The 26,960-nt window shown below is 53.5% G+C and overlaps 3 protein-coding genes across 10 annotated transcripts in view; 2 read left to right on the top strand and 1 right to left on the bottom strand.

Annotated features, from left to right (window-relative positions):
• Positions 1–8,649, top strand: part of STYXL1 (serine/threonine/tyrosine interacting like 1) — a 72,511-nt gene extending 63,862 nt beyond the window's left edge. For all 3 annotated transcript variants that reach the window (XM_047837662.1, XM_047837661.1, XM_047837660.1), the window contains exon 9: positions 8,397–8,649. In XM_047837662.1, coding sequence (XP_047693618.1) covers positions 8,397–8,528 — 132 coding nt within the window. In that variant the 3' untranslated portion in view covers positions 8,529–8,649. The remainder of the gene's footprint in view (positions 1–8,396) is intronic.
• Positions 8,650–10,037: 1,388 nt separating this feature from the next.
• Positions 10,038–15,971, top strand: TMEM120A (transmembrane protein 120A). The gene is made up of 12 exons (XM_047837658.1): positions 10,038–10,244; positions 11,905–12,023; positions 12,277–12,393; positions 13,999–14,058; positions 14,299–14,394; positions 14,468–14,557; positions 14,743–14,808; positions 14,919–14,980; positions 15,082–15,174; positions 15,296–15,360; positions 15,467–15,535; positions 15,615–15,971. The coding sequence occupies exons 1-12, from the start codon at positions 10,164–10,166 to the stop codon at positions 15,726–15,728; spliced, it is 1,032 nt and encodes a 343-aa protein (XP_047693614.1). The 5' UTR covers positions 10,038–10,163; the 3' UTR covers positions 15,729–15,971.
• A 148-nt stretch (positions 15,972–16,119) lies between these two features.
• Positions 16,120–26,960, bottom strand: part of LOC125154020 (NADPH--cytochrome P450 reductase) — a 63,513-nt gene continuing 52,672 nt past the window's right edge. For all 6 annotated transcript variants that reach the window (XM_047837651.1, XM_047837656.1, XM_047837653.1 and 3 more), the window contains 13 exons: positions 22,531–22,659; positions 21,023–21,172; positions 20,373–20,497; positions 19,960–20,049; positions 19,592–19,690; positions 18,540–18,656; positions 18,318–18,436; positions 17,917–18,098; positions 17,655–17,804; positions 17,106–17,376; positions 16,881–17,026; positions 16,696–16,781; positions 16,120–16,604 (listed from right to left, as the gene is read on the bottom strand). In XM_047837651.1, the coding sequence (XP_047693607.1) occupies positions 16,460–16,604; positions 16,696–16,781; positions 16,881–17,026; positions 17,106–17,376; positions 17,655–17,804; positions 17,917–18,098; positions 18,318–18,436; positions 18,540–18,656; positions 19,592–19,690; positions 19,960–20,049; positions 20,373–20,497; positions 21,023–21,172; positions 22,531–22,659 (1,809 nt within the window). In that variant the 3' untranslated portion in view covers positions 16,120–16,459. The remainder of the gene's footprint in view (positions 16,605–16,695; positions 16,782–16,880; positions 17,027–17,105; positions 17,377–17,654; positions 17,805–17,916; positions 18,099–18,317; positions 18,437–18,539; positions 18,657–19,591; positions 19,691–19,959; positions 20,050–20,372; positions 20,498–21,022; positions 21,173–22,530; positions 22,660–26,960) is intronic.

Below are 26,960 nucleotides of genomic sequence, written 5' to 3' on the forward strand. Positions count from 1 at the left end.
AGAGAGAGAGGGAGACACAGAATTGGAAACAGGCTCCAGACTCTGAGCCATCAGCCCAGAGCCCGACGCGGGGCTCAAACTCACGGAGCGCGAGATCGTGACCTGGCTGAAGTCGGACGCTTAACCGACTGCGCCACCCAGGCGCCCCTCTCTTGTTCCTGATCTTAAAGGAGAAGCTATTCAGCTTTTCACCATTGAGTATGATGATGGGCTTGTCATATATTGCTTTCATTACGTTGCAGTGTATTGTATTCCCTCTATACCCACGTTTTGGAGAATTTTTATAACTGGATGTTGATTTTTGTTAAATTCTTTTTCTGCCTCTGTTGAGATAATCATACAATTTTTATCCTTCATTTTGTTATGATGGTATATTACATTGACTGCTTTGCAAAGGTTAAACCATCTTTGCATCCGTGAAGTCAATCCCGCTTGATCCTGGTATATAATTCTTTTAATGTATTGTTGAATTTGACTTGCTAAGATCTTGTTCAGGATTTTTGCATCTATGTTAATCAGGGATATTGGCCTGTAATTTTCTTTTCTTGTTGTGTCTTTGTCTGGTTTGGCATCAGGGTAATGCTGGCCTTGTAAAATGAATTTGGGAGTGTTCCTCCTCTTCTGTTTTTGGGAAGTGTTTAATAAGGAAGTGTTTAATAATGTTTGGTCCAATTCATCAGTGAAGTTATCTGATCCTGTACTTTTGTTTCTTGGGGGGTTTTGATTATGGATTCAATCTCGTTACTAATAATTGGTCTGTTCAGATTTTCTATTTCTCCATAATTCAGTCTTGGTAGGTTGTAAATTCCAGGAATCTATCCATTTTTTCCATTTTGTTCAATATGTTGGTGTATAATTGTTCACAGTAATCTCTTATCCTTTGCATTTCTTTCGTATCAGTTGTAACATTTCCACTTTCATTTCTGATATTATTTGAGCCCTTTATTTTCTTGGTGAGTCTAGCTAAAAGTTTGTCTATTTTGTTAATCTTTTAAAAAAACCCATCTCTTACTTTCATTGATCTTTTCTGTTGTCTTTTTAGTCTCTATTTCCAGTTTGATCTTGGTTATTTCCCACTTCCTAGTAATTTTGGGCTTAGTTTGTTGTTCTTCTAGTTGCATGAGGTGTTTTTGTTTCTTAATGTAGGCATTTATTGCTATGAATGTCCTTCTTAGAACTGCTTTCGCTGCAGCCCATAAATGTTGATATGTTGTATTTTCATTTTCATTTGTTTCAAGACATTTTTTAAAGATTTTATTTTTAAGCAGTCTCTACACCCAATGTGGGGCTTGAACCCACAACCCTGAGATTGTCACATGCTCCACTGACTGAGCCAGCCAGGTGCCCTCAATATATTTTTGATATTTCTTTTGATTTCTTCATTGATCCATTGTTTGTTTAGTAACATGTTGCTTAATCTCCATGTATATGTGTACTTTCCAGTTTTCTTGTAATTGATTTCTAGTTTCATAACATTGTGGTCATAAAAGATGCTTGATAATATCTCAGTCTTCTTAAATTTATTATTTGTTTTGTGGCATAACATATGATCTGTCCTGGAGGATGTTTCATGTGCACTTGAGAAGAATGTGTATTCTACTTTGAGAGGGAATGTTCTGTAAATGTCTGTTAGGTCCATCTGGCTTAATGTGTACTTCAAGTCCAATGTTTTATTATTGGTTTTATGTCTGGATGACCTGTTAATGCAAGTGGGGGTATTAAAGTCCCCTACTATTGTTATATTGCTGTCTATATCTCTCTTTAGGTCTGTTAATATTTGCTTTATATATTTAGGTTCTTCTATGTTGGGTGCATAAATATGTACAAATTTTACATCCTCTTGTTGGATTGAGCCTTTTATCATTATATAGTGACCTTTGTTTCTTATCATAGTCTTTGTCTTAAGGTCTATTTTGTCTGTTATAGCAGCTTCAGCTTTCTTCTGGTTTCCATTTGCCTGGAGTATCTCTTGCCTCCCTTCACTTTGTGTGTGTGTGTGTGTGTGTGTGTGTGTGTGTGTGTGTGTGTGTGTGTCTCCTTAACATCTGAAGTGAGTGTCTTAGGCAGCATATAGATGAGTCTTCTCTTTTTTTTTTAATCCATTTTGCCACTCTGTGTCTTTCGATGGGAAAAGTTAGTCTGTTTACATTTAAGGTAATTATTGATAGGTTTGGAATTACTGCCATTTTAACTGTTTTTTGGGGGGGGCTGTTTTATAATTCCTTTTTTCCTTTTCTTGCTCTCTTCCTTTGGATTTATGATTTTCTGTAGTGGTTTGCTTATTCCTTTCTCTTTCTCTTTTGTGTATCTATTACAGATTTTTGCTTTGTGGTTACCATCAGACTTACATAAAACAACTTATAACAGCCTGTTTTCAGTTGATAACAACTTAAGTTTGAACGCAGTCTAAAACTCTACATTTTTACTACCCCTCCCAATGTTTTATGTTTTTGATATCCTAATTTACATATTTTTGTCTTAGTTATTTGTAGTATTTTTGTCTTTTAACCTTCACACTAGATTTATAAGTGAACCTACCACCTTTACATTAGATTATTTTGAATTTTACTCTACCAGTGATTCTTATACTTGCCTTTTTCCTATTACTAATTAGTGCCATTTCATTTCAGCTTTAAGTCCCTGTAACACTTCTTGAAAAACTAGTCTGGAGGTGATGAACTCCTTCAACTCTTGATTGCCTGGAAAACTCTTTATTTCTCCTTCAATTCTAAAGGACAGCTATGCTGTGTAGAGTAGTCTTGGTTGGCAGTTTTTTCTTTCAGCTTTGAATATATCATGTCACTTCTTTCTGGCTTGCTACGTTTCTGCTGGAAAACTGCTGAGAGTCTAATGGGGCTTCCTTGTGTGTACCAAGTTGTTTTTCCTTTGCTGCTTTTAACATTCCCTCGTTGTCTTTAACTTTTTTTTTTTTTTCAACGTTTATTTTTGGGACACAGAGAGACAGAGCATGAACGGGGGAGGGGCAGAGAGAGAGGGAGACACAGAATCGGAAACAGGCTCCAGGCTCTGAGCCATCAGCCCAGAGCCTGACGCGGGGCTCGAACCCACGGAGCGCGAGATCGTGACCTGGCTGAAGTCGGACGCTTAACCGACTGCGCCACCCAGGCGCCCCATTTAACTTTTGATTAATTAATTGTGATATGTCTTGGTGTGGATCTTTGGGTTCCTCTTTTTTAGAATTCTCTGGGCTCTGGGTATCTGTTTCCTTTTCCAGGTTAGAGAAGTTTTCGGTGTTATTTCCTCAAATAAGTTTTCTGTCCCTTTCCCTTTCTTCTCCTTCTGGGTCCCCTGTACTGCGAACATTGATCTTCTTGATATTGCCCATAAGTCCCTTAAGGTATTCTTGTTTTTCTTTTCTTCTCCTCCTCCCCTTCCTTCTCCTCTTCCTCTTTCTCCTCCTCTTCCTTCCCCTCCTCCTCCTCCTCCTTCTCTTCTGCCTTCTTCTTTTCTGTCTCCTCCTTCTTCTCCTTCCCCTCCTCTTCCTCCCCCTTCTCTTTCTTCTCTTCCTCCTCCTCCTCCTCCTTCTTTTCCTTCTCCCCCTCCTCCTCCTACTCATCCTCCTCCTCCCCCACTTCTTCCTCCTCCTGGTCCTTCTACTCATCATCCTTTTTCTCCTTCTCCTTCTCCTTCTTCTGTTGCTGCTTTGATTGGATGCACTCCACTGCACTGTCTTTGAGTCCACAGATCCTTTCTTCCACTTCATGTAGTCTGCAGTTGAATCCTTTAGTTGTACTTTTCCAGTTTAGTTACGGTATCCTGCAGCTCCGTGATTTCTGTTTGGTACTTTCTTATGTTTTCTGTCTCTTAGCTGGAATTCCCACCAAGGGGGTTCAGGAGAACCTCGGTGAGCGTCTTTATGACATCAACTCTTTATCAGGTAAATCACTTATCCCCATTTCATGAGGATGTTTTTGTGAGGTTTTATCTTGTTTTGTGAGATTTGTCTTGTGAGCACATATTTTCATGTGCTTATTGACAATTCATGTATCTTCTTTGGGAAAATGTCTATTCAAGTTTTTTGCTTATGTTTCAATTGGGGTGGTTTTTTTTGTTCAGTTTTAGGAGCTCTTTCTATATTCTTCATATTAGCACCTGGATATCAATCATTTGGAATGTATTCCTCTGTTTGTTTTTTTCATTTTCCTTGGCTCTGTTGATTTCTATGCAGTGGGGAAAACAGCTACCTCTCCCAGTCTTGAAGGAATGGCCTGGTGTAGGAAATGAACCTTATTGTTCAACCCTTCCCTATTTCTTGGTTGTCTCTCACACCTTTTTGATTGTCAAAGCAGCTTGCTTTGTTCTTAGTGGCTCCCCGTAGTTGAGGGTGTGCCCCCTGTCAGGGGTCCAGGGGAGGATCTTAGTCTGCATCTAGATTCGGGCTGATTGGAAGCCTGACCTTCAGGCAGCAGCTTAAACAGTATGCAAATATACCCGTTTCAGGGGAAGATGGGAACGTAGGCATTTCTGTCTGCTCCTTTTACGCTGAGCCACTGGGATGATAGCCAGGTAAGAACTATCTCTTTGGTTGCTACTGTCCTGTTGAACCCATAAACACAAGCCCCACTGGCCACCTGCTTTTGGTTATTTTGGGTGTACACCCAGAGTGGAATGGCTGGATCGTATGGTAATTCTATTTTTACTTTTTTGAGTAATCACTGTACTGTTTTCCACAGCGGCTGCACCATTTTACATTCCCACCAATGGTGTGCCAGGTTTCCAGATTCTCCACATCCTCACTAACACTTCTTATTTTCTGTTGTTGTTGTTGTTGTTGTTTAAATAGTAGCCATCCTAATGGGTGTAAGGTGATATCTCGTTGCAGTTTTTTTCTTTTTATTGTGTTAAAATACACATAATGTAACACTTATCATCTTAACCATTTATTTACTTATGTGCATCTTAACCATTTTGAAAACGTGTACAGTCCAGTGGTATTAAATACTTTCTAGGGGCATCTGGGTGGGTTTGTTGGTTGAGTGTCCAACTCTTGATTTTGGCTCAGGTCATGATCCCAAGGTCATGGGATTGAGCCCTGTGTTGGGCTCTGTGCTAAGGGTGAAGACTGCTTATGATTCTCTCTCCCTCTGCCCCTCTTCCCCACCTGGGCTCGCTCTCTCTCTCTCTCTCTCTCTCTCTAAAATAAAATTTTTTTAAATCTTTAAATACTTTCTAGTGTTGTACAGCCATTACCATCATCCATCCCCATAACTGTTTTTATCTTGTAAAGCTGAAACTCTTTTAAGCTCTATTAGACAGTAATTCCCCATTCTCCCCTCCCCTCAAGCCCGGCAACCATCATTCTATTTCCTGTCTCTATGACTTTAACTCTGCTAGTTACCTCATATCAGTAGATCACACAGTATTTTTTCTTTTGTGGACTGGCTTATTTTACTTCTCACGATGTCCTCAAGGTTCATCCATGTTGTAGCGTGTCAGAATTTCCTTCTTTAAAAACATTTTTTTTAATGTTTATTTGTTTTTGAGGGAGAGAGGCAGAGAATGAGCAGGGAAGGGACAGAGAGAGAAGGGGAGACACAGACACGGAATCCGAAGCAGGCTCCAGGCTCTGAGCTGTCAGCACAGAGCCTGACGCAGGGCTCAAACCTACAAACTGAGAGATCATGACCTGAGCCGAAGTCGGACGCCCAACCGACTGAGCCACCGAGGTGCCCCAAGAATTTCCTTCTTTTTAAAGATAGAATAACATTCCATTGTGTATATATGCCACATTTTGTTTTCCCATTCATCCGTTGATGGACACTTGGGTTGCCTCCGTGTTTGAGGTATTGTGAATAATGATGCTACGAATATGGGTGTACAGATATCTCTTTCAAGACCCTGTTTTCAATTCTTTGGGGTGTATAGCTGGATCATATGGTATCTCTGTTTTTAATTTTTTGAGGAATCTCCATACTGTTTTTCCACCATGGCTGTACCATTTTACATTCCCACCAACAGTACACAAGGATTCCCTTTTCTCCACATCCTCACCAATGCTTGTTGTTGTTTTTTGTTGTTTTTCTTTTAATATTATAACCATCTTAATAGGAGTGAGGCATTATCTTACTATAGTTTTGATTTGCATTTCTCTAATGATTGGTGATGTCGAGCAAGTATTTTCATGTGCTAATTGACCATTCACGTATCTTCTTTGGAAAATGTCTATTCAAGTTTTTTGCTTACGTTTCAATTGGGCTGTTTGGTTTTTTTGTTGAGTTTTAGGAGTTCTTTCTATATTGTTCATATTAGCACCTGGATATCAATCAGATATATCACTCGAAAATGTTCCCTCCCAAACTGTGGCTTGCCTTTTCACTCTGCTCATTGTGTCTTTTGATGCACGGAAGTTTTGTTTTGTTTGTTTGTTTGTTTGTTTGTTTTTGATTTGTCCAATTTGTCCATTTTTAATCCCCTGTACTTTTGGTATCCTATCCAAGAAATCATTGCCAAATCCAGTGTTATGAAATTTTTCTCCTATGTTTTCTTCTAAGATTTTTGTAGTGTAAGCTCTCACACTTAGGTCTTCAATTGTTTTTGAGTTAATTTTTGTATATGATGTAAGGTTAAGTGTTCAACTTGACTCTTTTGCATGTGGGTATCCAGTTTTCCCAGCACCACTTGCGCTTTTTCCATTGAATGGTTTTGGCACCCTCCTTGAAACCATTTGGCCACATATACAAGAGCTTATTTCTGGGCTGTCTGTCCTATTCCTTTGGCTTAAATGTTTATCTTTATCCCACTACTACGCTGTTTTTGATTACTATAGTTTTGTAATAGCTTCAGAGATTTGAAATCAGGGAATATGAGAATTCCAGTGCTGTTCTCTTTCTTTCAAGACTGTTTTGGCTATGTGGGGGTCCCTTGAGATTCTATAAGAATTATAGGATGGGCTTTTCAATTTCTGCATGAAATGCTGTTGGGATTTGGTAGAGATTGTATTAAATCTATACATCACTTTGGGTAGTACTGACATCTTAACAGTATCAAGGCTTCCTGTCCATGTGAACGGGCTGTCTTTCCATTTATTTGTGTCTTTTCATTTTTTTAAATGTTTATTTATTTTTGAGAGAGAGAGAGAGAGAGAGAGAGAGAGAGAGAGAGAGAGAGACTGACTGACCCCGAGCATGAGTGGGGGAGGGGCAGAGAGAGAGGAGACAGAATCGGAAGCAGGCTCCAGGCTCCGAGCTGTCAGCACAGAGCCCGATGCAGGGCTTGAACCCACAAACTGCGAGATCATGACCTGAACCAAAGTCTGACGCCTAACCAACTGAGCCACCCAGGTGCCCCATCTGTGTCTTTTAAAATACCTTACAGCATGTTTTATTATTTTTAGGTTACAGGTCTTTCGCCCCCTTGGTTAAGTTTATTCCTAAGTATTTATTCCTTTTGATGCCACTGTAAATGGAATTTTGTTTTTAGTTTACTTTTGAGATCATTTGTTGTTAGTGCATAGATATACAACTAATTTTGAGTGTTGGTTTTGTAATTTTGCAACTTTGCTAAATTCATTTATTCTAACAGATTTTTTGGTGTAATCTTTAAGGTTTTCTACACATAAAATCATGTCACCTGCAAACAGAGGTAATTTTACTTCTTCCTTTCCAATTTGGGTGTCCCTTCCTTCCTTCTTTCCTCCCTCCCTCCCTTCCTCTCTCTGGTTAGGACCTCTAGTACAATGTGGAATAGAGGTGGTGCAAGCTGGCATCCTTGTCTTGTTCCTGATCTTAGAGGAAAAGCTTTCAGTCTTTCACTGTTGAGTATGATATTACCCGTGGCCTTGTCCTATATGGCCTTTATTATGTTGAGGTATGTTTTTTCGGTTCCTAGTTTGCTGAGGCCCATTTTTCCTTTTTCCTCTGTCCTCAACCCAGATAGAGACCAGTTTGTCCTCTTCCTTCGGGTAATGACCCTTCCTTCATTTTAAGGTGGACACCTGAAGGAAAGCAGTTGCAAGTTCCCTTCTTCAGAGAATTTCCCCACAGTTCCCTTCCCCTTTCCATTCATTTAGCCGTTCACAATGCCAACCTTTGTTGGGGCTGCACTGTGTGCCGGGCATGGGCATGGTACTCTCCTGCCCACAGAAGCTTTCACCCATGTTGTCTCAGCCTTCACAGGAGCCGTCTGAACTAAGAATGATCTCTGCCTCCATATCCAGCAGCAGATGCGCAGAGGTGCCTGCTCAAAGCAGAGCCAGCTCCTATGACTCCTTGCCCTGATGTATTAACTCCAGGCTGCTGCTGCTTCTGTGTCCAGCCATTAAGCCGTGTTGCTGGCCCACGGGCAGGTGCCTCCTGTCCCTCTTGAGCTGGCTGTGATAGAGGTGGAAGGGCTCAGGTCCAGTCCCTGAGGTCTGCTTTCTCTCCTTGCATTGACAGAAGTCCTGGGCCTACGTCAAGAAGTGTAAAACCAACATGCGTCCAAACCAGGGCTTGGTGGCTCAGCTGTCAGAGTGGGAGAAGGTCGTCCTTGGAGACCGTGTCACAGACATCTTGGATCCACTCTACTGATCTCCTCTGTGGCCCAGCTATGGGTCCCGAAGAACCTCTCTTGGGGGCTTCTTGTGGGTACTGGGCCAGGATGTGTAACCAGGTTGGTGTGGAAAGAGAAGGCCTTTGCTGCCTGAAGTCATGTAGCAGCCTCTTGTAGTGGTTCTTCTCCGGCTCCTCCTTCATGCCACAGAGCAGGCAAGACTCAGCAGGAATCCCCCCATCCCTGGGTCATCCTGGACACCCTTCCTGCACTCCTGAGGCTGCCTCTGGAAAAGCATTTGGCTGTCTGAACAGCTATCCCACACGCCCCGGTGACTTGGACCCTTTGGAGGCTATCTGGGAGGAGTTCCAGGGGAACTGCCTTACGTTGGTCCACAGGGGTGTCACAGTGCCCACCTATGGGCAGAGATCCCCCCCTCCCCCCAGCTCCAGAGATGCCAGGCCCAGCCTTAGCCCAGGTGTCAGTCTCCACAGTTCTGATAGGTTTCTGGCACGGGGCACACCGTTGCCTCATCCCTGGTCCTAGAACTCCCCAGCCAGTCTGATGGCTTCTTCAGAGTTCCTTTCCTTCTCCCCCACTCGTTTCCTCCTGGCTGGCTTCCCTAAGAAGAGATTTCCACCGCTCCTATCTCCCACACCCATGCTTCTAGAAACTCCTCAGGTCTTAGGGGGATTTTCTTCGGAATGTGCTTCCAAGCCCTGGAAGCACCCACAGCACAAGTCAGTAGATGGCACAGACGATGGGACTGACAGGGAATTTGGGATGTCTGCCCCTGTTCAGTCAGCAAACATTCTCTGCCACCCATGTGCGGCTGGGGAGGGACCTAGAGGTGAAGGCCATCTCACCTTCCAGGACTCTTTGCAGAAGGGTGAAATTGTCCTGCTCCCCAACGGAAGCCCAAGCCCTCAAGGAGTGGGGTTTTGCCCGACGGATAAGGGCTTTCCAGCCAATCAGGCCTGAAATCCGTTGGGCTAGGAACTGGAACAGAGTTTGGGAAGGCTGCAAACAATGGCTCTGTGGGTTAGGGACCTCCTGGTAGGAAGGGCAGAGCGGCTGGCACGTTTTCTTTGGGGACCTGGTGGGGATTAGCCTTGTGTGTTAGGACGGGCAGTCTGGTGGCTCCTGCAAGGACAGTAGCGGTGAGTCTGGAGGCTGGGAGACCGTAAGGCTGCCGCTGTAAAAATCCAAGCCAGAAAAGAGGCTTGGAATCCTCTTCCTGCAGAGGTGCTGCTTTCCCAAGGACGAAAGTGTTTGAGGCAGGGGTCACCCCCGTGGGCTTCAGTTTACTGTCAGCGTGACCGGGCGGAGCTCTGCGGGGCGTAACACGTGGCTGGCATGATCCCGTGGAGCCCGAACCGGAGCCGCCAACCCCGGCGCGCGCCAGCCCCAGGATGGACTGTGAGCTGCGAGCGGCGGGGAGAGCGCCCCAGCACACGTGGCCCCGCCCCCGCCCCGCCCAGGGCTCGGATTGGCTCAGGCAGGGGGCGGGGCTAGCGCTCTGGTAGCTTCAGGCCTTTTCCCATTGGTGGTCTTGGCGGCGCGAGCCCGGAAGCGGACGGGGGCGGCGGCGGAGGCGGCTGAGGCGCCTCGGGCGGGCCGGGGTTGCGGCGAGGTCCCAAGACTCGGCTTGTCCGGCGTGTGGCCCGGCAGCCATGCACCCCCCGGCCCCGGGCCCGTTAGGCGACTGCCTGCGGGACTGGGAGGAGCTGCAGCAGGACTTCCAGAGCCTCCAGGTGAGTGCCGGTGCGGGCGTCCATTGGCCCAGAGCCACGTCCCTCTGGCTCGAGGTCAAGGGTCGGGCAGCCCTGGGTCAGGCAGTGGGGGCTCAGGGCCAAGGGTCGAGGACGCTGGCGTGGCACCCGAGGGCGAGGAGGCCCTGGGTGCTGGTGGCCCTAGCTGGACCCTCCTCTCGGCCTCAAATGAGTGTCCGGCGGCAGCCCCCATCGCCGGCACTGCCGCTGCGACCCTGGTGGGGACCCGCTGCACCTAGCGGACCTGGGGCCTTGTGCGGGGGCCTCGGAAAGAGGTCCCTGCCCCGTCCTCTCCCAGGAGAGCGGCCTCCTGAGTCAAAGCCGGCCAGGCCCAGTCTTGGGTCGGTCACCTCGCAAACATGCCTCGGGCGCCGGCACGGCTGGAGCCAGAGCAGCGCCAGCAGCGCGGTCCCCGCCCTAGGACAGCGCTGGGAGGTCTGGGCTCCCCCGGGAGGCAGGGTAGTGGTGTGTAGGTGAGGTGCCTGGATGGGGGCGGGGCCCATCCAGGGTGAAGGACAGCAGCCACGGAGGCAGGACTATGTGGCTACTGTAAAGAGAGTGAGGGGAGAAGTGGGTGGGCCAGACCCTGCAGGGACCTCATGGATGAGATCGGAATCTTTCTGATACCAGTAGGGAGCCATGGGAGGAAGTGTCTGGATCTGACTTGTATGCACCCTGTGCTGTTCTGTGGGGAGCCCCGAGGGGAGGGGTGAAGGCTGCTGGTCTCCTCTGGACAGGAGAAACTGGTTGGTAGGGGTGGCAGATGTAGCACATGTTGGGTTCTGAGGGGGGTGTGGTGGCCCCTTTGGGCCATGAGAAACAAAAGAAGACCTAGAAAGGGTAGAGTACCTAGGCCGGCTGGGTACTTGGTCATGGCTTTATCTCTCCCGTACTGGTTCCAGCTCCTTCCTGTCTGCACTGAAGCCTTGTAGCCCAGCCTGGGCCTGGCCAAGGCTACTGTCACTGGGGTTTCTCCTGGAGTCCTGAGCAGAGCAGACTTAGTCTCCCAGCCTGGCCACCCCTGCCTGACCTTCCTCACACTTCCTATGGTTGTCTCCAGGCTTCTCCTCTGGAAACTCACCCACCAGGGCAAAGTGCTCTGGGAAGCTTTGGGCCAAAGGTGCTGGGGGAGGGGTAGAAGGACTGATCTTACAGCTGGAGGTCTAAGGGCTGGAGCCTGATGACCTTTAACCTGGGAAGCAGATGCGGGGAGTGCCAGAGCAGCAGGCGTCTTGGACAACCTCAGCTCCCCTGTGCTAGCAGGCCGGGTAGGCAGGAGGATCCGAGAGGACCAGAGTGGCTTCAGGCAGCCTGATTGGTCCAGAAGGTAGACCTTGGGCCTAGAATCTGAACTCGAGGTGGGAACAACTAGTAGGTGGGCTGAGACCAAGAAACTTTCAGAAACTAGTCTGTTTCTGGGACAAGGGGGTCGTGATGGCCTCTGGGCTTTGAGAAGGAGCCCCATCCCCTTGCCTGCCTTGGGGAGAGGGCAACCTCAGGGAGGTCCTTGGGCCGGCTGTCTCCTTTCTTTCTCAGACCCTCCAGAGGAGCCCCTGGGGCGTCTCTGCCCCACGCCCTGTCCAGCAGGCGCTGGCTCAGGGGCCTTCTAACCAGTTTGAGCCTTCCCCTGCCTGCTCCCCAGGAGACCCACCGGCTGTACCGCCTGAAGCTGGAGGAGCTGATCAAGCTGCAGAACAGTTGTACCAGCTCTATCACTCGGCAGAAGAAGCGGCTCCAGGAGCTGGCTCTTGTCCTGAAGAAGTTAGGACCCTCCCCCCCCCCCCCCCCCCCCCCCCCCCCGCTTCCATAGTCCCCCATGCCTCCCGTACCGCCCTGGCCTAGGGCTGGGGAGTGGGCGTCGGGTCTGGGTTGGGGGAGAGCTGGCACTGACTCCTGAGTGTCCCGGGCGTGGCGTCTCCCCTCGCTGGGTCCTGTTGACCCTCCTGCCCCACGGGTGTCGGCTGGGGATACCTGGGGGCCCCCTGCCCTGACTCTGGCTTCTGTCTACCTGCAGATGCAAACCGTCCCTTCAGTCGGAGGCTGAGGAGGCTGCACGGGAACTGGAGAACCAGATCAAGGAGCGCCAAGGCCTCTTCTTCGATATGGAGGCCTATTTGCCCAAGAAGAATGGGTGAGACCCCCTCCCCCAAGCTCCGTTCACAGATGCTCCTGGGCGGCGGCCTGAAGAGCAGTTTCCTTTGGTTGTTTGGCTGGCCAGTGTTCCCTCAACCTACTCTGGGCCGAGCAGTCAGGCCCAGCCCTGTGTCCGGGAGATGGCACGAGTGACAGTGACAGTTCACGGAGATGGGTGCTTTGGGGAGGAAGGACAAGAACTAGAGGAGCACAGTGAGGGGTGCCTCACCCAACCTGAAGGTCAGGGAAAGCGTGGAGCACAAAGGAGTGAGCTTGGCAGGCATGGGAGGGTGGAAACCGCAGGTCTGGCCAGAGCTCAGGGAGGTGGTGGGCGACCAGAGGGGAAACCAGGCCTTGGAGTTTGCTTCGGCCCCAGTAGGCCGGGCAGAGGGACCTTTAGATCAGCCACCGTCACTGAGGAGAGTGGCAGGGGACGGTGTACAACCCTTGGCCGAGTAAAAGAGACCACAGGCAGCAAGACAGCTGAGAAAGAGCATGTTCCAGAAGGAGGGGACAGCAGCCTCAGACCAGATGGCCCAGGGGGGTCAGATGCCATACGGAAGGGAAATGTTTCCTGGAAGTCAGGGCGGCCTTGGAGAGAACCACTCCACAGGATGGTGGAGGTGGAAGTTGGTAAGCGGGTGACCAAGAGCTGGGGGACGGGCACATTTAGGCAGCTCTTCCCAAGCTTGGCTGTGAGTGGAAGGGGAAACCAGCAGCTGGAACTTGGCCTAGGGGTGGGGGTGGGGGAGTGCGTTTGCTGCACCCTCGTTTGTGTGTGTGTGTGTGAGTGTGTTACTTTGTACCTGGGGAAGACCTGGGCACATGTACCTTCGGGGAGGTGGGACCCTCGGAGTGGGAGACCCAGTAAAGGGAAATCCCTGGGGAGGTGGGAAGGGCTGGGCGTGGGCCCTTCTCATTGGTGAGGAGGGAGGCCCAGGAGAGGTCAGCCGCCTGGAGGGAGGGTTTGACGAAGCCACTGCAGGGATGGCATAGGGAGCTGGGGGTTATGGGGTCGACAAAGTGGCTGACGTGCAAGGGGGGCTCGCAACCTCAGCTAGCTTGGGAAAGGAGCCTGGGGTTGGGGGGCCTGGAAGCCTCAGAGAGGGCCAGGGTCCACATGGGGCAACCCACCTGGGAGGCTCAGGGTCAGAGCACAGGCTGAATTTCGGAGGGAGCCCTTATGGGCCGGGAGGGGGCCCTGGCGGGGCGGACTGGGGGCTGAAGGCTGTCAGGTAGCAGGAATGGAGGAGGTGATAGCGGGTGTGCGCGCTCACAGGCACCGAGCCCTGCCCTGGGCTCGCAGGGGCGATCCGAGATGTGGGCAGGGCTGCCAGAGGGTGGGAGAGCCAGGCCGCCCTGGAGGCCCTGGGGAGAGACCAGGGAGGGGACGCTGCTGGTTTACCCTGGAGCGGGACTGGGGAGCAGGCAGAGAGGCTGGGCCTTGGCGTCTCCCTCCCCTTGAGTGGGTCCGCAGCACCCCCAACGTCGGAACCCTAGGCCAAGGCCACGGGAAGTCCGGGTAGGGATGGTGGCCCCAGCTCTACGCCTTTGGCTGCCCTCCCCGTCGGAGCCTCTCCTCACCTGGTGTCCCCTCTCCTAGGTTGTACCTGAGCCTGGTTCTGGGCAATGTCAACGTGACACTCCTGAGCAAGCAGGCTAAGTAATTTGTTGTCGTGGGCTGGGTCCCCACTCTGCTCGCCACCCTCCCGGGTCCTTTCCATCCCGCCCCAGCTGCCCCGGCTAAGCCTCGGGGCGCAGCGGTCAGCGCTGGGGTCGCTGTCCCGGGCCAGCCCGTGCCTCCTGCGGAAGTGTGTCTGGAACAGGAGCCTCCCTTCCGGGTGGAGGCGAGGGTGGGCCCTGCCGGCACCCCGGCCTGTCCCACGAGTGTGTGCCCACCCAGGTTTGCCTACAAGGACGAGTACGAGAAGTTCAAGCTCTACCTCACCATCATCCTCATCGTCATCTCCTTCACCTGCCGCTTCCTCCTCAACTCCAGGTGGGTGCGCTGCTCAGGACTAGGCCCCTGCCCCCCTCCAGGCTCTGGCACCAACCCTCTGTCCCCTCCTCAGGGTGACAGACGCCGCCTTCAACTTCCTGCTGGTCTGGTATTACTGCACGCTGACCATCCGAGAGAGCATCCTCATCAACAACGGCTCCCGGTGGGCGAGGGGGCGAGGCGGGCGCTGGAGCTCCCCGGGGAGGGGGTGCGTGCCCCGGGCCCCCGAGAAGCAGGCACTGGACAGGGGTGCTGCTTTCTTCCCGCCTCGGCCTTGCTCCCTGTCCCTGAGCACCAGTCCTGGGGGCTGAGGGGACAGGAGTGACACTGGCTTCCCTATGTATGCAGGATCAAAGGCTGGTGGGTTTTCCATCATTACGTGTCCACCTTCCTGTCGGGAGTCATGCTGACGTGGTGAGTGGCAGGGCTTGGCTCCCAGGCCCTGGGGGGTCGAGGGGGTGAGTGCGGGCCAGAAAGGTGGTGCCCCCCGAGCTCCTTACCCTTCCCACCGCTTTCTACCTCAGGCCTGACGGCCTCATGTACCAGAAGTTCCGGAACCAATTCCTGTCTTTCTCCATGTACCAGAGTGAGTATCTCAGAGGGCCCCGCTCGGCTCAGGAATCCCCCACGGGGAGGGGCGGGCTGAGGACTTGGGGCCCCAGCCTGGTTCTGATGCCCCCGCCCCAGGCTTTGTGCAGTTCCTGCAGTATTACTACCAGAGCGGCTGCCTGTACCGCCTGCGGGCCCTGGGCGAGAGGCACACTATGGACCTCACTGTGGGTGAGTCGGGCGTGGCCGCCCTGCTTGGGAGCCCTGACAGGGGGGCCGGAAAGGGAAGTCCTCTCCTGTCCACGTGGGTCTGAGAGACCGTGCCCATCTCCGTCCTCTTTCCTCCCCACAGAGGGCTTCCAGTCCTGGATGTGGCGGGGCCTCACCTTCCTGCTGCCCTTTCTTTTCTTTGGACACGTAAGTCGTCCCTGCCCCTGCGCGTCTGGCTGGGCATCCCCGTGTTCTGGCTTTGGGCCCGAGAGGGGACCGGGATCTGCTGCTTGAAACCTCCCATTCCTCCCAGTTCTGGCAGCTTTTTAACGCGCTGACGTTGTTCAACCTGGCCCGGGATCCTGAGTGCAAGGAGTGGCAGGTGAGCGGGGCAGGGGGGGGGAGGCCCGAGAGGCATGCCGGGAGGGCCGGCGCCGTCCTGACCCCGCTTCCTCCCCCAGGTGCTCATGTGCGGCTTCCCCTTCCTCCTACTCTTCCTTGGCAACTTCTTCACCACCCTGCGGGTTGTGCACCAGAAATTCCACAGTCAGAGGCGTGGGAGCAAGAAAGAATGAGCCTGGGCCTTCCCCCGCCCGCCCGGCTCCCTACGACACCCCTGGCCTGGAAGCGGGTTCTGGCCCCTGTGTTGAGGGGGTAGGGGGCTCCCCTCAACCGGGAGGGTCTCTTCTGCTCTCCCTGGGGTGTTGTGGGCTCTGTGGGCCCCAAAGGCTGTGCTGGAGAGGAGGGGCCTGGGCCTATGGCCCAGGCCTGTGGGGAGCTGGGGGCCAGCAGCCTCAATAAAGGAAGAGCGGCACAGAGGTGGCTTGAGGCGTGTGCTCTCCGAAGGGTGAGGCAGGGCCTCCGCGCCACCACAGCATGGGTTCTCGGGGCTCCTGAGCTGCTCTCTGGGGGTCTGAGTAGACCCAGGGGGAGGCCCCGGATCTGCTCAAGCAATACCAGTCAAAATACAGAAAACAGAACTTTATTCCAAGGACCAGAGATTATTTAAAATTATTTACAGTCATTGAAAATAATGCGGAGGGGCTAGGCCCCAGCTCAGCTGAGAAGAGCCCCTTCTGTACAGCCACCAAGGGCCGGAGATGTTCACACAACACAGGCCCTGGTCTCCCCTGACCACATGCCCTGGGGCCGGGGTGCTCCAGAGGGTGCGTCTGGGGCCTGGACCGGTCCCTCGGCCCACCTCCCGCGGCAAGAAACCAGCCAGGAGACTGGCAGAAGGGAGCGAGGAAGGTGATTACAGGGAGAAGCAAGTCTGTGGGGCTTGAGGGGCAGGGCCGGGCTGCCCCTAGCTCCACACGTCCAGGGAGTAGCGGCCCTTGGTCATCAGCTTCTTGATGTAGTCCACGGCCTGGGCGTGCTCCATGGCCCCCACCTCGGCCACGATGTCGTAGAAGGTGTTCTGCACATCCCTTGCCATGTTTCGAGCATCCCTGGGGCAGGATGGAGGTGGCACTGGGCAAGGGCCCCCCCCCAACCCCGGGCAGGCAAACCCCACCCCGCCCCTCCTCTGCCCCCACTCACCCGCAGACGTAGATGTGGGCACCCCCCTCGTGGATCAGCTTCCACAGGTGCTCCTTGTCCCTCTTCAGTAAGTGCTGCACGTAGACCTGGGGTCGGGGGGGGGGGGGGTGGGCAGAGGTGGCAAGGTGACGAGGCGGGTCCCGCGGCCCTGAGGCCCAGCCCAGAGGGGCCGCCCGAGGCCTCACCTTGTGGGGCTGCTCCCGAGAGAAGGCCACGTTGAGCTGGGTGAGGGAGCCGTCCTTGTGGAACTGAGTCAGCTCTTCGCGGTACAGATAGTCCTCGTCAGACCGGCGGCAGCCGTAGTAGAGCAGCGTCTCCCCCACGTCCTTGCCTGGGGCGGTGAGCAGGGGTGAGCAGGTACCCAGGCACACGGAACCCCACGGAACCCCACCCCATGCCCACACACTTACCCTGCTGCCGCAGCCAGGCCCGCTCCTGGATGAAGCCTATGAAGGGTGCCACCCCTGTGCCAGGGCCCACCATGATGACAGGGGTGGTGGCCTTGAAGGGCAGGCGGAACTGGGACTTGCGCACAAACATGGGCACCAGGGCCCGGCGGCCGTTCTCCCCTGCAGGCTCCTTGGCCCGTAGCCAGCTGGTGGCCACCCCCTTGTTGATGCGGCCAGACTTGGTCTCGTACTCCACCGCCACGGCACAGATGTGCACAGAGTTGGGGTGGACCTGGTGGGAGTGGGGCAGGGGTGATCACACCTGAGGCCCTTCTCTCCTGCCCCCCCTGGCCCTGTCACCCCAGCCTCCTCCTCTTCTCACCCTTCCTGGTGCCCAAACCTCGAAAGCCCCTTTCCAGCAGCTGTCCTGGCTGGCTCTCAACACCAGTAGAGAGCCGTTTGCAGTCTTGTGGTCCAGCCCGCTGGACATGAGGCGCTTGGGGCAGAGCTGGGGCCACAGCTCAGGGCACCCATCGGCTGTGCCCTCCCTACGTGGGCTGGGCCTCGCACCTTGGAGGATGAGGCGATGGAGTAGTAGCGGGCCTGGAGACGAGGCAGCAGCTCACACAGGTGGTCGATGGGGGGCCGCAGGGACGGGTAGTCCTGCAGGATGGCCAGGATGTGCCGCCGAGCTTCCACCACCCAGCTCAGGTACAGCTCCTGGGGAAGGCCAAATGCGGGGTGAGACCTGGGGGGGAGTGAGGGGAGGCGCCGTGGCCCAGGTGACAGGGCTGAGGTGGTGGCTCCCCAGGTGCGGCGGCAGCAGGCCTACCTTGCCCTGGCCCGAGGAGGACGCCATCTTGCGCAAGTGCTCCTGCTCAGAGGGCTCCGAGGCGTACTGTGCCAGCTCGTAGAGCACATTGGTGCGTGGCGGGTTGGTGATGTCCAGGTAGTAGGTGAGGGCCGTGCGGTACGAGGTGGGGCAGGGGAAGGGGTGCTTCTTGTTGGACTCCTCTGCAGGGAGAGGGGAAAAGCATTTGGGGTTAGTGGCCGCTGCCCAGCTAGTCTGTTCCAGAACCTGGAATCGTGGGGTCTTGTGTCTGAGGGCCACGAGGGCACCAGGGCTTTGGGCTTAAGCAGCTCAACCTATCTACGGCTTTGCCAGGGGCCCATTCCTGCCGGCTGCCTCGGGTCCCGGGCTGGAGGGCAAGCAGCCTCGATTCCAGGACTCACCGTCCAGATTGTTCAGGGACATGATGACGTCCAGGTCAGCACCCAAGATCTTGCCGAGCTGGCTGACCAGGGCAGAGTCATTGGCTGGGTAAACGGCCACATGGTCCCCAGATTCATACCTAGGGTTGGTGGGGGGGTGGATTCGAGGCTCAGGAGGGGGTGGAAGGCAGGGCCCGGAAGCTCTGAGAGGGGTGGGTTGGGGGAGGGGGTGGCTGCCAGCACCTGAGTTTGGAGTCTGAGATGTCTAATTCCAGGTGCATGAGGTGTCGCTCAGTTCCCTGGTTCAGCTTCCGGTTGGTGGTGACCTCAGCCAAGAACGGATTCTTGGCATCAAAGGGGCTGGGTGGGAAAGAGAGCAGCTCAGTGATTGGCCAGGCCCTCAATCTGAATCTCCCTGCCCCCAAGGGACCCTTCTGGTTTCACAGAACACAGGGAACCTTAGAGCCAGCCTCCCAGGGCCCCAGGAAACCTCTCCAATTATGTAAAAGGTTCTCCCAACCAGATTCAAGGCAGTGCCCCCAGTGACCCCCAGAAGTGGGCAGAGCTAGGTTATCAGTGTCTCCATTTACAGATAAGGAAACTGAAGCCGGTTCCTAAATGTGGGGGAGACCCTTCACCCACTACCTGTTTGTGGGCTGAGTGCACAGGAGGACCAGGCCCCTTGTAGATGGCGCCCTACGACAGAAGGTGCCTGGGTCCTGCCTGCACAGTCACTGAAACGTTGGGTTTCCTGTTAAAGCAGGGCCACTGGTCTTAAATCCTCAGGGTGTTAGGGGGACTTTTTCCTGGACGGCTCCAGGAATCTGGGCACCACCCCGGGGTAAGGCAAGTCAGGGGCCCAAGAGAGGAATGCTGTTTTTGGATAAAAAGTCCAAATACTGAGGCAGGCTTTAAGAAAGCAAGTCCTTCCTGCCAGGGTTCAACCTGGACTCACAGCCATACTCCGGATGTCCTGCTCCAGGCACTGGTAGGGGCCTCCCCACCCCCGGATACTTAGAGCAAAATGTCACATTAAGTACAAACTGAGCAAGTGTCTCCTGGTGGCCGCGCCCTGGCCTGAGGGACCCCTGGGAGAGAGCCAGGGGGCAGGGCCTAGGTGTGGGCCTGCCTCTGTTCCTCTGCTCTGGGCCTTACGCCCTCCCGTGTGGTGGAGGTGAAGTCATGGGTGCTCCCACCCACACCCACTCACGGGCAAGGGCCTGCAGGGACTCACAGGACTGCCAGCCATTGGGGGCACCCACGGCCACAGGCCCCCAACCGTGCTCTCTACTCACGGTTTCTGGTTCTCGTAGCTCTTCAGTCGGCCCATCTCTCCCGTGTACACCTTGGCCACGTCTATGTCTGTGTGGACCACGAGCTCGTACTGGCGAATGCTGGCAAGGGGAGATAGGGTGAGGTGGGGAGGGTCCGGAGGATGGTGGGAGGGCTGGGGAGCCTGGGGTGCTGCAGGCTTCGAGGCGATTCTGGGAGAAGGTGAGGAAAGCCCCCCCAGTGCCCGTCCCTTCCAGGCAAAGCCCAAGTGCCTTAACGCGGGACCCAGGACCCCCTGGTCCTGTGACTGAGCATCTGCCAGCTTCTCCTGGCGTCCCCGCCGGAACCCAGCGGGCCAGGTCTCCCACCCCGTGTGCGGACACACACTCACCTGGACTCCTCTCCGGTGGCTTCCACCCCAAAGTGTTCGCACACAGCCGGCCAGAACTGCTCTCGCCACGTGATGAAGTCCTCCTCCAGGCTGGTGGGAGGAGGGAATGAGGCCGGCCCCAGGGAGCCCCTCTCCCCGCCCAGCCCGAGGAGCCTCCTGGGATGGGGCCCGAGCCACCAGGTGGCATTTGGGGCGCTTTTGCCACCAGGGGCATTTGCTAAGCAGGGGCGCCGGGAGCCCAGAGGATGTAGAAAAGTGAGGGGGGGATGGCGCCGGCCTTCCCTTGCCCTCGGTGATGCCTGTACAGGTGGCTTTGCACTCCCCTCACGTGCCAGAGTCGGCCCTGACCCTGTGGGTTCCCCAGACATGCTGGCCGGGGTCGGGGCTCCGGGGAGGGGGGCCCGGACACTCACTTCCCATCGTCATCGCCCATCCCCAGCTCGAAGATCCGCTGGGCGCCGAGCTGCTCCAGCCGCTTGTCCACATACTTGCCCATGGCATTGAAGTGCTCGTAGGTCTTGTTCCCGAGACCAAACACCTGTGTGGACCCAGGGACGGGTCTGAGGCCTGGTCAGCGGTCAGGGGTGGGTTTCCCCCGTGCCCCCCAAGGGTACACCGCACCCTTGGGCCTCTACATCCTCCAGACAACTTGCACTGTGAGGCGGGCCACCTCTGGCCCCCGGAAGTGGCTTTGTTTCAGTGGCATGCGGCCCCTAGGCCTCAACCCTGGGCGGCCAGCAGGGTCAATTCACCCTCCCTGCCCGGTGTTCCTGGCCCGGCCTACAGCGGTCAGCCTGCTGCACCCTTCTTGTCTTTGGTCTACCGCAAATAGTGCCCCCGGAGCAAAGCGGGGCTGGGGACCCGGGAGCAGGGACTGTCAGCACTGGGGCCCAGGGCAGAAGAGAGGCCTGACCTGTGAGCAGCCCTCCCCGCCGGGTCCCCCGCTCTAAGCCTCTGTTCTGACACCTTGGCCTGCCCTGGCTCATCAGGACGAGGTGGGAACTGAGGGTCCAGAGGCACCGTAAGGTGCAGAAGCCATGGGAGAGAAGATGGGGAGGCTCACCGCATACTTGACTCCGGAGAGGTCCATATCTGTCTCCTGGAGCCAGTCGTAGAAGTCCTGTGCGTTGTCCGTGGGGTCCCCCTCACCATAGGTGGCCATGCAGAACACCGCCAGGGAGTTCTCGATCTCCGGCAGGCTGCCCAGGTCGGCCTGGAGAGACGAGAGCAGGGCCCGGGCCCAGCGACCGTGACTGAGCCTATGTCAGGGGTGTGCCTGATGGGATGCAGACAGGAGAGCCCAGGCCCTGCCCAGGGCGGCTGCTGTGGGATGGGAGGGAATGATTCCGTTGGGAAGGGGCACGAGCAGTCGGAGAAGGCTGCATGGAGGGGGCTGACATTTGAACCAGTGCCTTTCCAAAGGAAAGGGAACAGCAGGCACAAAAGAACACGTGTAAGGGCCTGGGTGTTGACAGGCAGAAGCAGGCTGGGTTCTGGGCCACCAGCCAGCGCGCAGAACGTGGTTCTGTGCACCGGGCCCTGGGGGAGAACCTCATGGTCCCACAACGTCCTGGGACCACAGCAGGGCCTGAGCTCTCGCAAATTCCTAACCAGCTGCTGGCTAACTTAAAACCCAGGTCTGCGGACAGACGGGCGGCGGTGCCGGTCCCCAAGACCCAAGGGTGGGGGTGGAGCGGGTGGGGGACGGTTGGGTTTGGGAGACAGAAGAGCTCGTGTGGTGAACTCAGGAGAGACTGGTTTTGGGGGAAAGTACATCTGGCAGCAGCCCCATCAGGGGAGGAGAAAGATGGCAACTAGGACCTCCTGCCCGTCAGCCTCTTCCCTTACTGTCCACCGCGTCTATGTGGGGCTGGTGGCCTGGCTGTCATTAGCTCCCTGACCCAGAAAGAGGCAAGCAGACGGCTAGAAGTTTCTTGGGCTTTTGAGCGCTGCTTCCATGTTAGGGGAAGGACAGAGAACCGATCCCTTGAGGACAGTGAGCAAGGTGAGCCTGTCCCTCGGCGCCACGCTGGGGGCAGAGCACCTGGAAGGGACACTGAGTCCTTCAGACTGAGTCCAGTGGTAGCTGGAGGGAGCGACAGGTCCACGGCAAATGGGGGCCTCTACCCCCAAACCTCAGGCTCCCCGGGCCCCTCCCCAAGTGGCCAGACACACCAGTTAATGCAGCCTCATTTCAAAGCCCAGTGAAGGGCTCCCTGAGATGGCTGCAGGGGGGTGGAGGGAGAAGCGGAGACCCCTCCTCCCCAGACTGCTGAGACGCCTTCATTAACAGGCCACGCCCCCCTCCCGTGCTTGCATCCCCTCGCCCCGCCCTGCCCCGCCCTGCCCCGCCCAGAGCCGAGCTGGGAAGGCTGAGCGTGGGCGGTGCCAGGCGCCCAGGCGCCCATGCGCATGCCTGGGGCCAGCTGGCTGCCTGGACAAACTACAGGAGAGGCCCGTCCGCGTCCGTCCCTGTGGCTGACTCGCCCTTTACACACGTCCACGATCCGGATGCCCTGGCCAGTGCTACTGGGGGAGCCAGGAGAAGGGTCGGGAGTGGGGACTACTCACCAAGTCATACTCCTCGGGGTCTGCAGCCATGCCCCGCATCCCGTAGCGGTGCGCGTCCTTGGACAAGCGGTTGGCAAACTCTTCCGCCGTCCCCGTCTGGGAGCCGTAGAACACGATGATGTTCCTGCCCTAGGGAAGGCCAGACACGTGGGGTCAGTGAGGGACCAAGAGCCCAGAGGCTTCTGCAGAGACTCTAGGTGGCCATAGGGTGGGCTAGGCAGGTGAGGTCTTTCCAAGGCATCCTCTTCCTTCCTGCCCCAAGTCTTCCTAAGTCACTCCGGGGCTATTGTACCACTGCCCCGGCTACTGTGGAGGACAGTGACAAAGGCCACCCAGACATGCAGCTGCTCAAGGTCACACTTTGGACAGATTTTTAAAGAACACGTTAAAAAGCACGATGTAATGTTCAGTAAAAAAAAGACCAAACAGTATTCTAGCGTAATCCAATTTTGTTCTCTACGCACAATGGTGTCCATATATACATTTATACACACACACGCACAAGGGAAAAAAAATCTAGCAAGAAGTATACCATGAGTCTCCAAATGGAGAATTATGGGTAAGTTTTTCTGAATACCTGTTCTTTATAAAAATCTAGACAAAAGGAAAGGTGCCCAATGGGCTGGCTCCCACATTCTTCATTCCACCCTCCTCCTCCTGTGGCCTCTACAGCTGGAACTTTACTCCCCAGACTCTCAAGGTGGGGCAGCAAATTTGGCCCAGCAAATCAATGTGCTTTACGAGGTCTGGAAGGTGGAAGTGAGGTACAGGCCACCTTCTGGTCCCTTTATGTAGCCATGAGGTTTCTCAGCAGTAGGATTTCAGTGCCCTGACCCCTAGAGGGGTCTCTGATTTTTGCATGGAGCCCTACATATAGGTACAAAGGAAAAAAAAAAATGTATGGATTATAATTGCTTTAAAATGTCTGCATACCTTTTACATTTCCTGAATTTTCTACCAATCATTTAAAAAGGTATTTTACTTTATTAAAAAATTTTTTTTCTAATGTTTATTTTTGAGGCAGAGCATGAGCTGGGGAGGGGCAGAGAGAGAGGGAGACACAGAATCCAAAGCAGGCTCCAGGCTCTGAGCTGTCAGCACGGAGCCCGATGCCCGAACCACAAGATCATGACCTGAGCCGAAGTCGGACACTTAACGGACTCAGCCACTCAGGCACCCCTAAAAAGTTATTTTAAAATAATCACTTACAGGGGCGCCTGGGTGGCGCAGTCAGTTAAGCGTCCGACTTCAGCCAGGTCACGATCTCGCACTCCGTGAGTTCGAGCCCCGCGTCGGGCTCTGGGCTGATGGCTCAGAGCCTGGAGCCTGTTTCCGATTCTGTGTCTCCCTCTCTCTCTGCCCCTCCCCCGTTCATGCTCTGTCTCTCTCTGTCCCCCCAAAAAAATAAATAAACGTTGAAAAAAAAAATAATCACTTACAAAAACTACTTTATAAAAAAGAAAGGCTTATAGAATATCAGGCTAAGGGGACAAAACGGGATATAAAATAGCAGCTAAATGTTTACAGCGGCATCAAAACATATGAAGAACTTCAAAATAAGCCTTAAAAGGAGCGCCGGATAGTTCAGCCGGTTAAACGTCTGACTCTTGGTTTTGCCTCCGGTCACGATCTCAAGGTTTGTGGGTTCAAGTCCCATGCGGGCTCCACACCAGCAATGCGGGCGCTGCTTGTGATTTTTCTCTCGCACTCTCTCTCTGCCCCTCCCCTACTCTTTCTCTCTCGACATAAACTTAAAAAAAAATTAAGCCTTAGGAGGAACCTGCAAGAAGTTACGGATAAAGGGTTCAACCACAGGGAAAGGCCCTGGGTTTGCAGGGGAAGTCTCAACACAGAAGAGGTCCAGTTCTCCGTTACCAATCCAGAAATGCAACACGAGCTGGCAAAAAATCTGAACAGCTCTTTTTACTTCCTCAAAGTGATATCAAAAAATAAATATAAATTCATCCGCTGGAACAGGATTGAGCAGCGAAAAGGAACGAAGTGCTGATGTGCAACACAGACCGGACAAACCCTGAAGACGTGATACTAAGTGAATGATTCCACTTACACGAAATGTCCCAAACCGGCAACTCTGTAAGGGATGCAGGCACTTAATAAAGTGGACGAGTGGTTGCTTTGGGCTGTGGGTGGGGGTTAGGAATTAGTGGGAAGTGGCTGCTAATGGCTATGGGGTGGCCATTTGGGGTGCTGAAGAGGTTCTAAAGCAGTGGTGATGGTTTGCATAAATCTGGGAAAACGTTAAAAAACACTGAAGGATATGCTTTTTTTTTTTTTTTTTTTTTAATCTGAGAGAGCGAGTGCAGTGGAGAGGGGCAGAGGGAGACAGAGAATCCCACGAGGCTTCTCGCTCAGCACAGAGCCCAACGTGGGGCTCGATCTCATGAACCATGAGACCATGACCTGAGCCGAAATCAAGAATCAGACGCTTGACTGACTGAGCCCCCCAGGCGCCCTGAAGTGTATACTTACTTTAAAAGGGTGACCTGTGTGGAATGCACACTGTCTCATTAAAGCTGTTACCCCAAATGCATACATATGAAATAATGGCCAGGAAAAGGGGAAGAGTTGTGGGGGGGGGGCGGGGCAGAGCCTAGCAGTAAGGATGATCAAAACCTCAGTAACTGAAACTGTAGGATACTGAACACAGAAAGCCAGATCGAAGCACTGGGACAGGAAAATCTAGAAAAAGGTCCAAATACATATGGGAATTATGTATTTGATAAAAGCAGTGGAGAAAAGGCGAGTGCTACTACACGGGACTGAGCGGTGCACAAAAAGGAGCCGGATCCATGCTGCGCGGCTGGCGCTGGGATAAACTCCCAGCAGACTGAACGTTAATTATGAACAAGGAAAAAGTACTAGGAAGACCAGAAGAAAACGTGCAAGAATTCTTTCATCTCCTTAGAGTCAATGACTCCAAGTCCAGGAGTCGCAGGAAGAACAATAAAGTGCACTGTGTAACTTGTACACACACACACACACACACACACACACACACACACACACAACGCCAGGTGAAAACACAAACTACTAACTGGGGAAAATATCTTTAACTCGTGTCACAAACAAGGGGTTAATCTCCCTAAAATGTTAAGGAATTCCTCGAGAAGGCTCAATCCCAACAGAAAAGTGGGCAAAAGAGTTGACCAGACAGGGGGCGCCTGGGTGGCTCAGTCAGTGAAGCATCTGACGCTTGGTTATGGTCATGATCTCACGGTTTGTGAGATCAAACCCCAAGTTGGGCTCTGCGTTGACATTGTGGAGCCTGCTTGGGATTCTCTCGGCCCCTCCCCTGCTCTTGCTCTCTAAAATAAATAAACTTAAAAAAAAAAAAAGATTTGAACAGAGAATCCATAAATTTTTTTTTTTTTTTCAACGTTTATTTATTTTTGGAACAGAGAGAGACAGAGCATGAACGGGGGAGGGGCAGAGAGAGGGAGACACAGAATCGGAAACAGGCTCCAGGCTCTGAGCCATCAGCCCAGAGCCCGACGCGGGGCTCGAACTCCCGGACCGCGAGATCGTGACCTGGCTGAAGTCGGACGCTTAACCGACTGCGCCACCCAGGCGCCCCAGAGAATCCATAAAGAAATGCCATCAGCTACAAAAATCTGCTGAAATGCATTCATAAGGAAAATGCAAATTAGAAGTGCACAGGGATATCTGCCTTTAACCTAGAAAACTGGCACATCCCCCCCCCCCCCCCCCCCCCCCGACTCATCGACTCGGGCGATACGCTCTACTGGCAAGGCTTTGGGGCAACAGGTTTTCTCACACACGGCTAACGAGAGTGCCCTGGTGTGAGCCGGGGTCGGGGTCGGGACAATCTGGCAGCTTCTATCACACTACAAATGCACACACCTCTGGGTCCAACGATTCTACTTCTGGGATTTTATCGTATTAGCAGATGTGGAAATTGGCCTAGAGTCAGAGCAGCATCGTTTGTAAGAGGTGGAAGTTAGGAACAGTCCAAGTGCCCACTGGCAGGGCAGTGGCCAAACAAATTCTAGGATTCACGGTCACAGGATAAAATCACTACACAGCTACAGTAAGGAACGAGGGCGGGGTCTCTGAATCGCTAGGGAAGAAACGCCAACATAGATCAGCCAAAAAAAAAAAAAAAAAAGCACGGTTTATAACCGAGTACGTAACAGGCCAGCTTTTGTGTTTTAAAAAGATGTAAAATGAGAATCTGGGATTTTTTCCCCCCGCGGGTGCATCAAGAAGCTCTAGAAGGATCCATAAAATACTAACAACGATGATGAGTGGCAGGAGAGAGGCTTTCCCCTGAATAGTTTGGGATTCTGATCATGCGCATGAGGTACTTTCTCGTAACATGTAACAAACAAAACCGGATCAGGCTGTAGCTGCGCTCCGGCCACAGCTATGTGAGGTTTCCGTCTGCTCGT

This window comes from Prionailurus viverrinus, chromosome E3 (assembly GCF_022837055.1).
Source record: "Prionailurus viverrinus isolate Anna chromosome E3, UM_Priviv_1.0, whole genome shotgun sequence".
NCBI lineage: Eukaryota > Metazoa > Chordata > Mammalia > Carnivora > Felidae > Prionailurus > Prionailurus viverrinus.

Coding starts and splice junctions, on each gene's coding strand:
- TMEM120A (XM_047837658.1), top strand. CDS start 10,164: ATGCACCCCCCGGCCCCGGGCCCGTTAGGCGACTGCCTGCGGGACTGG. Junction 12,394..13,998: donor TATTTGCCCAAGAAGAATGG/GTGAGACCCCCT, acceptor CCCCTCTCCTAG/GTTGTACCTGAGCCTGGTTC. Junction 15,536..15,614: donor CTGAGTGCAAGGAGTGGCAG/GTGAGCGGGGCA, acceptor TTCCTCCCCCAG/GTGCTCATGTGCGGCTTCCC.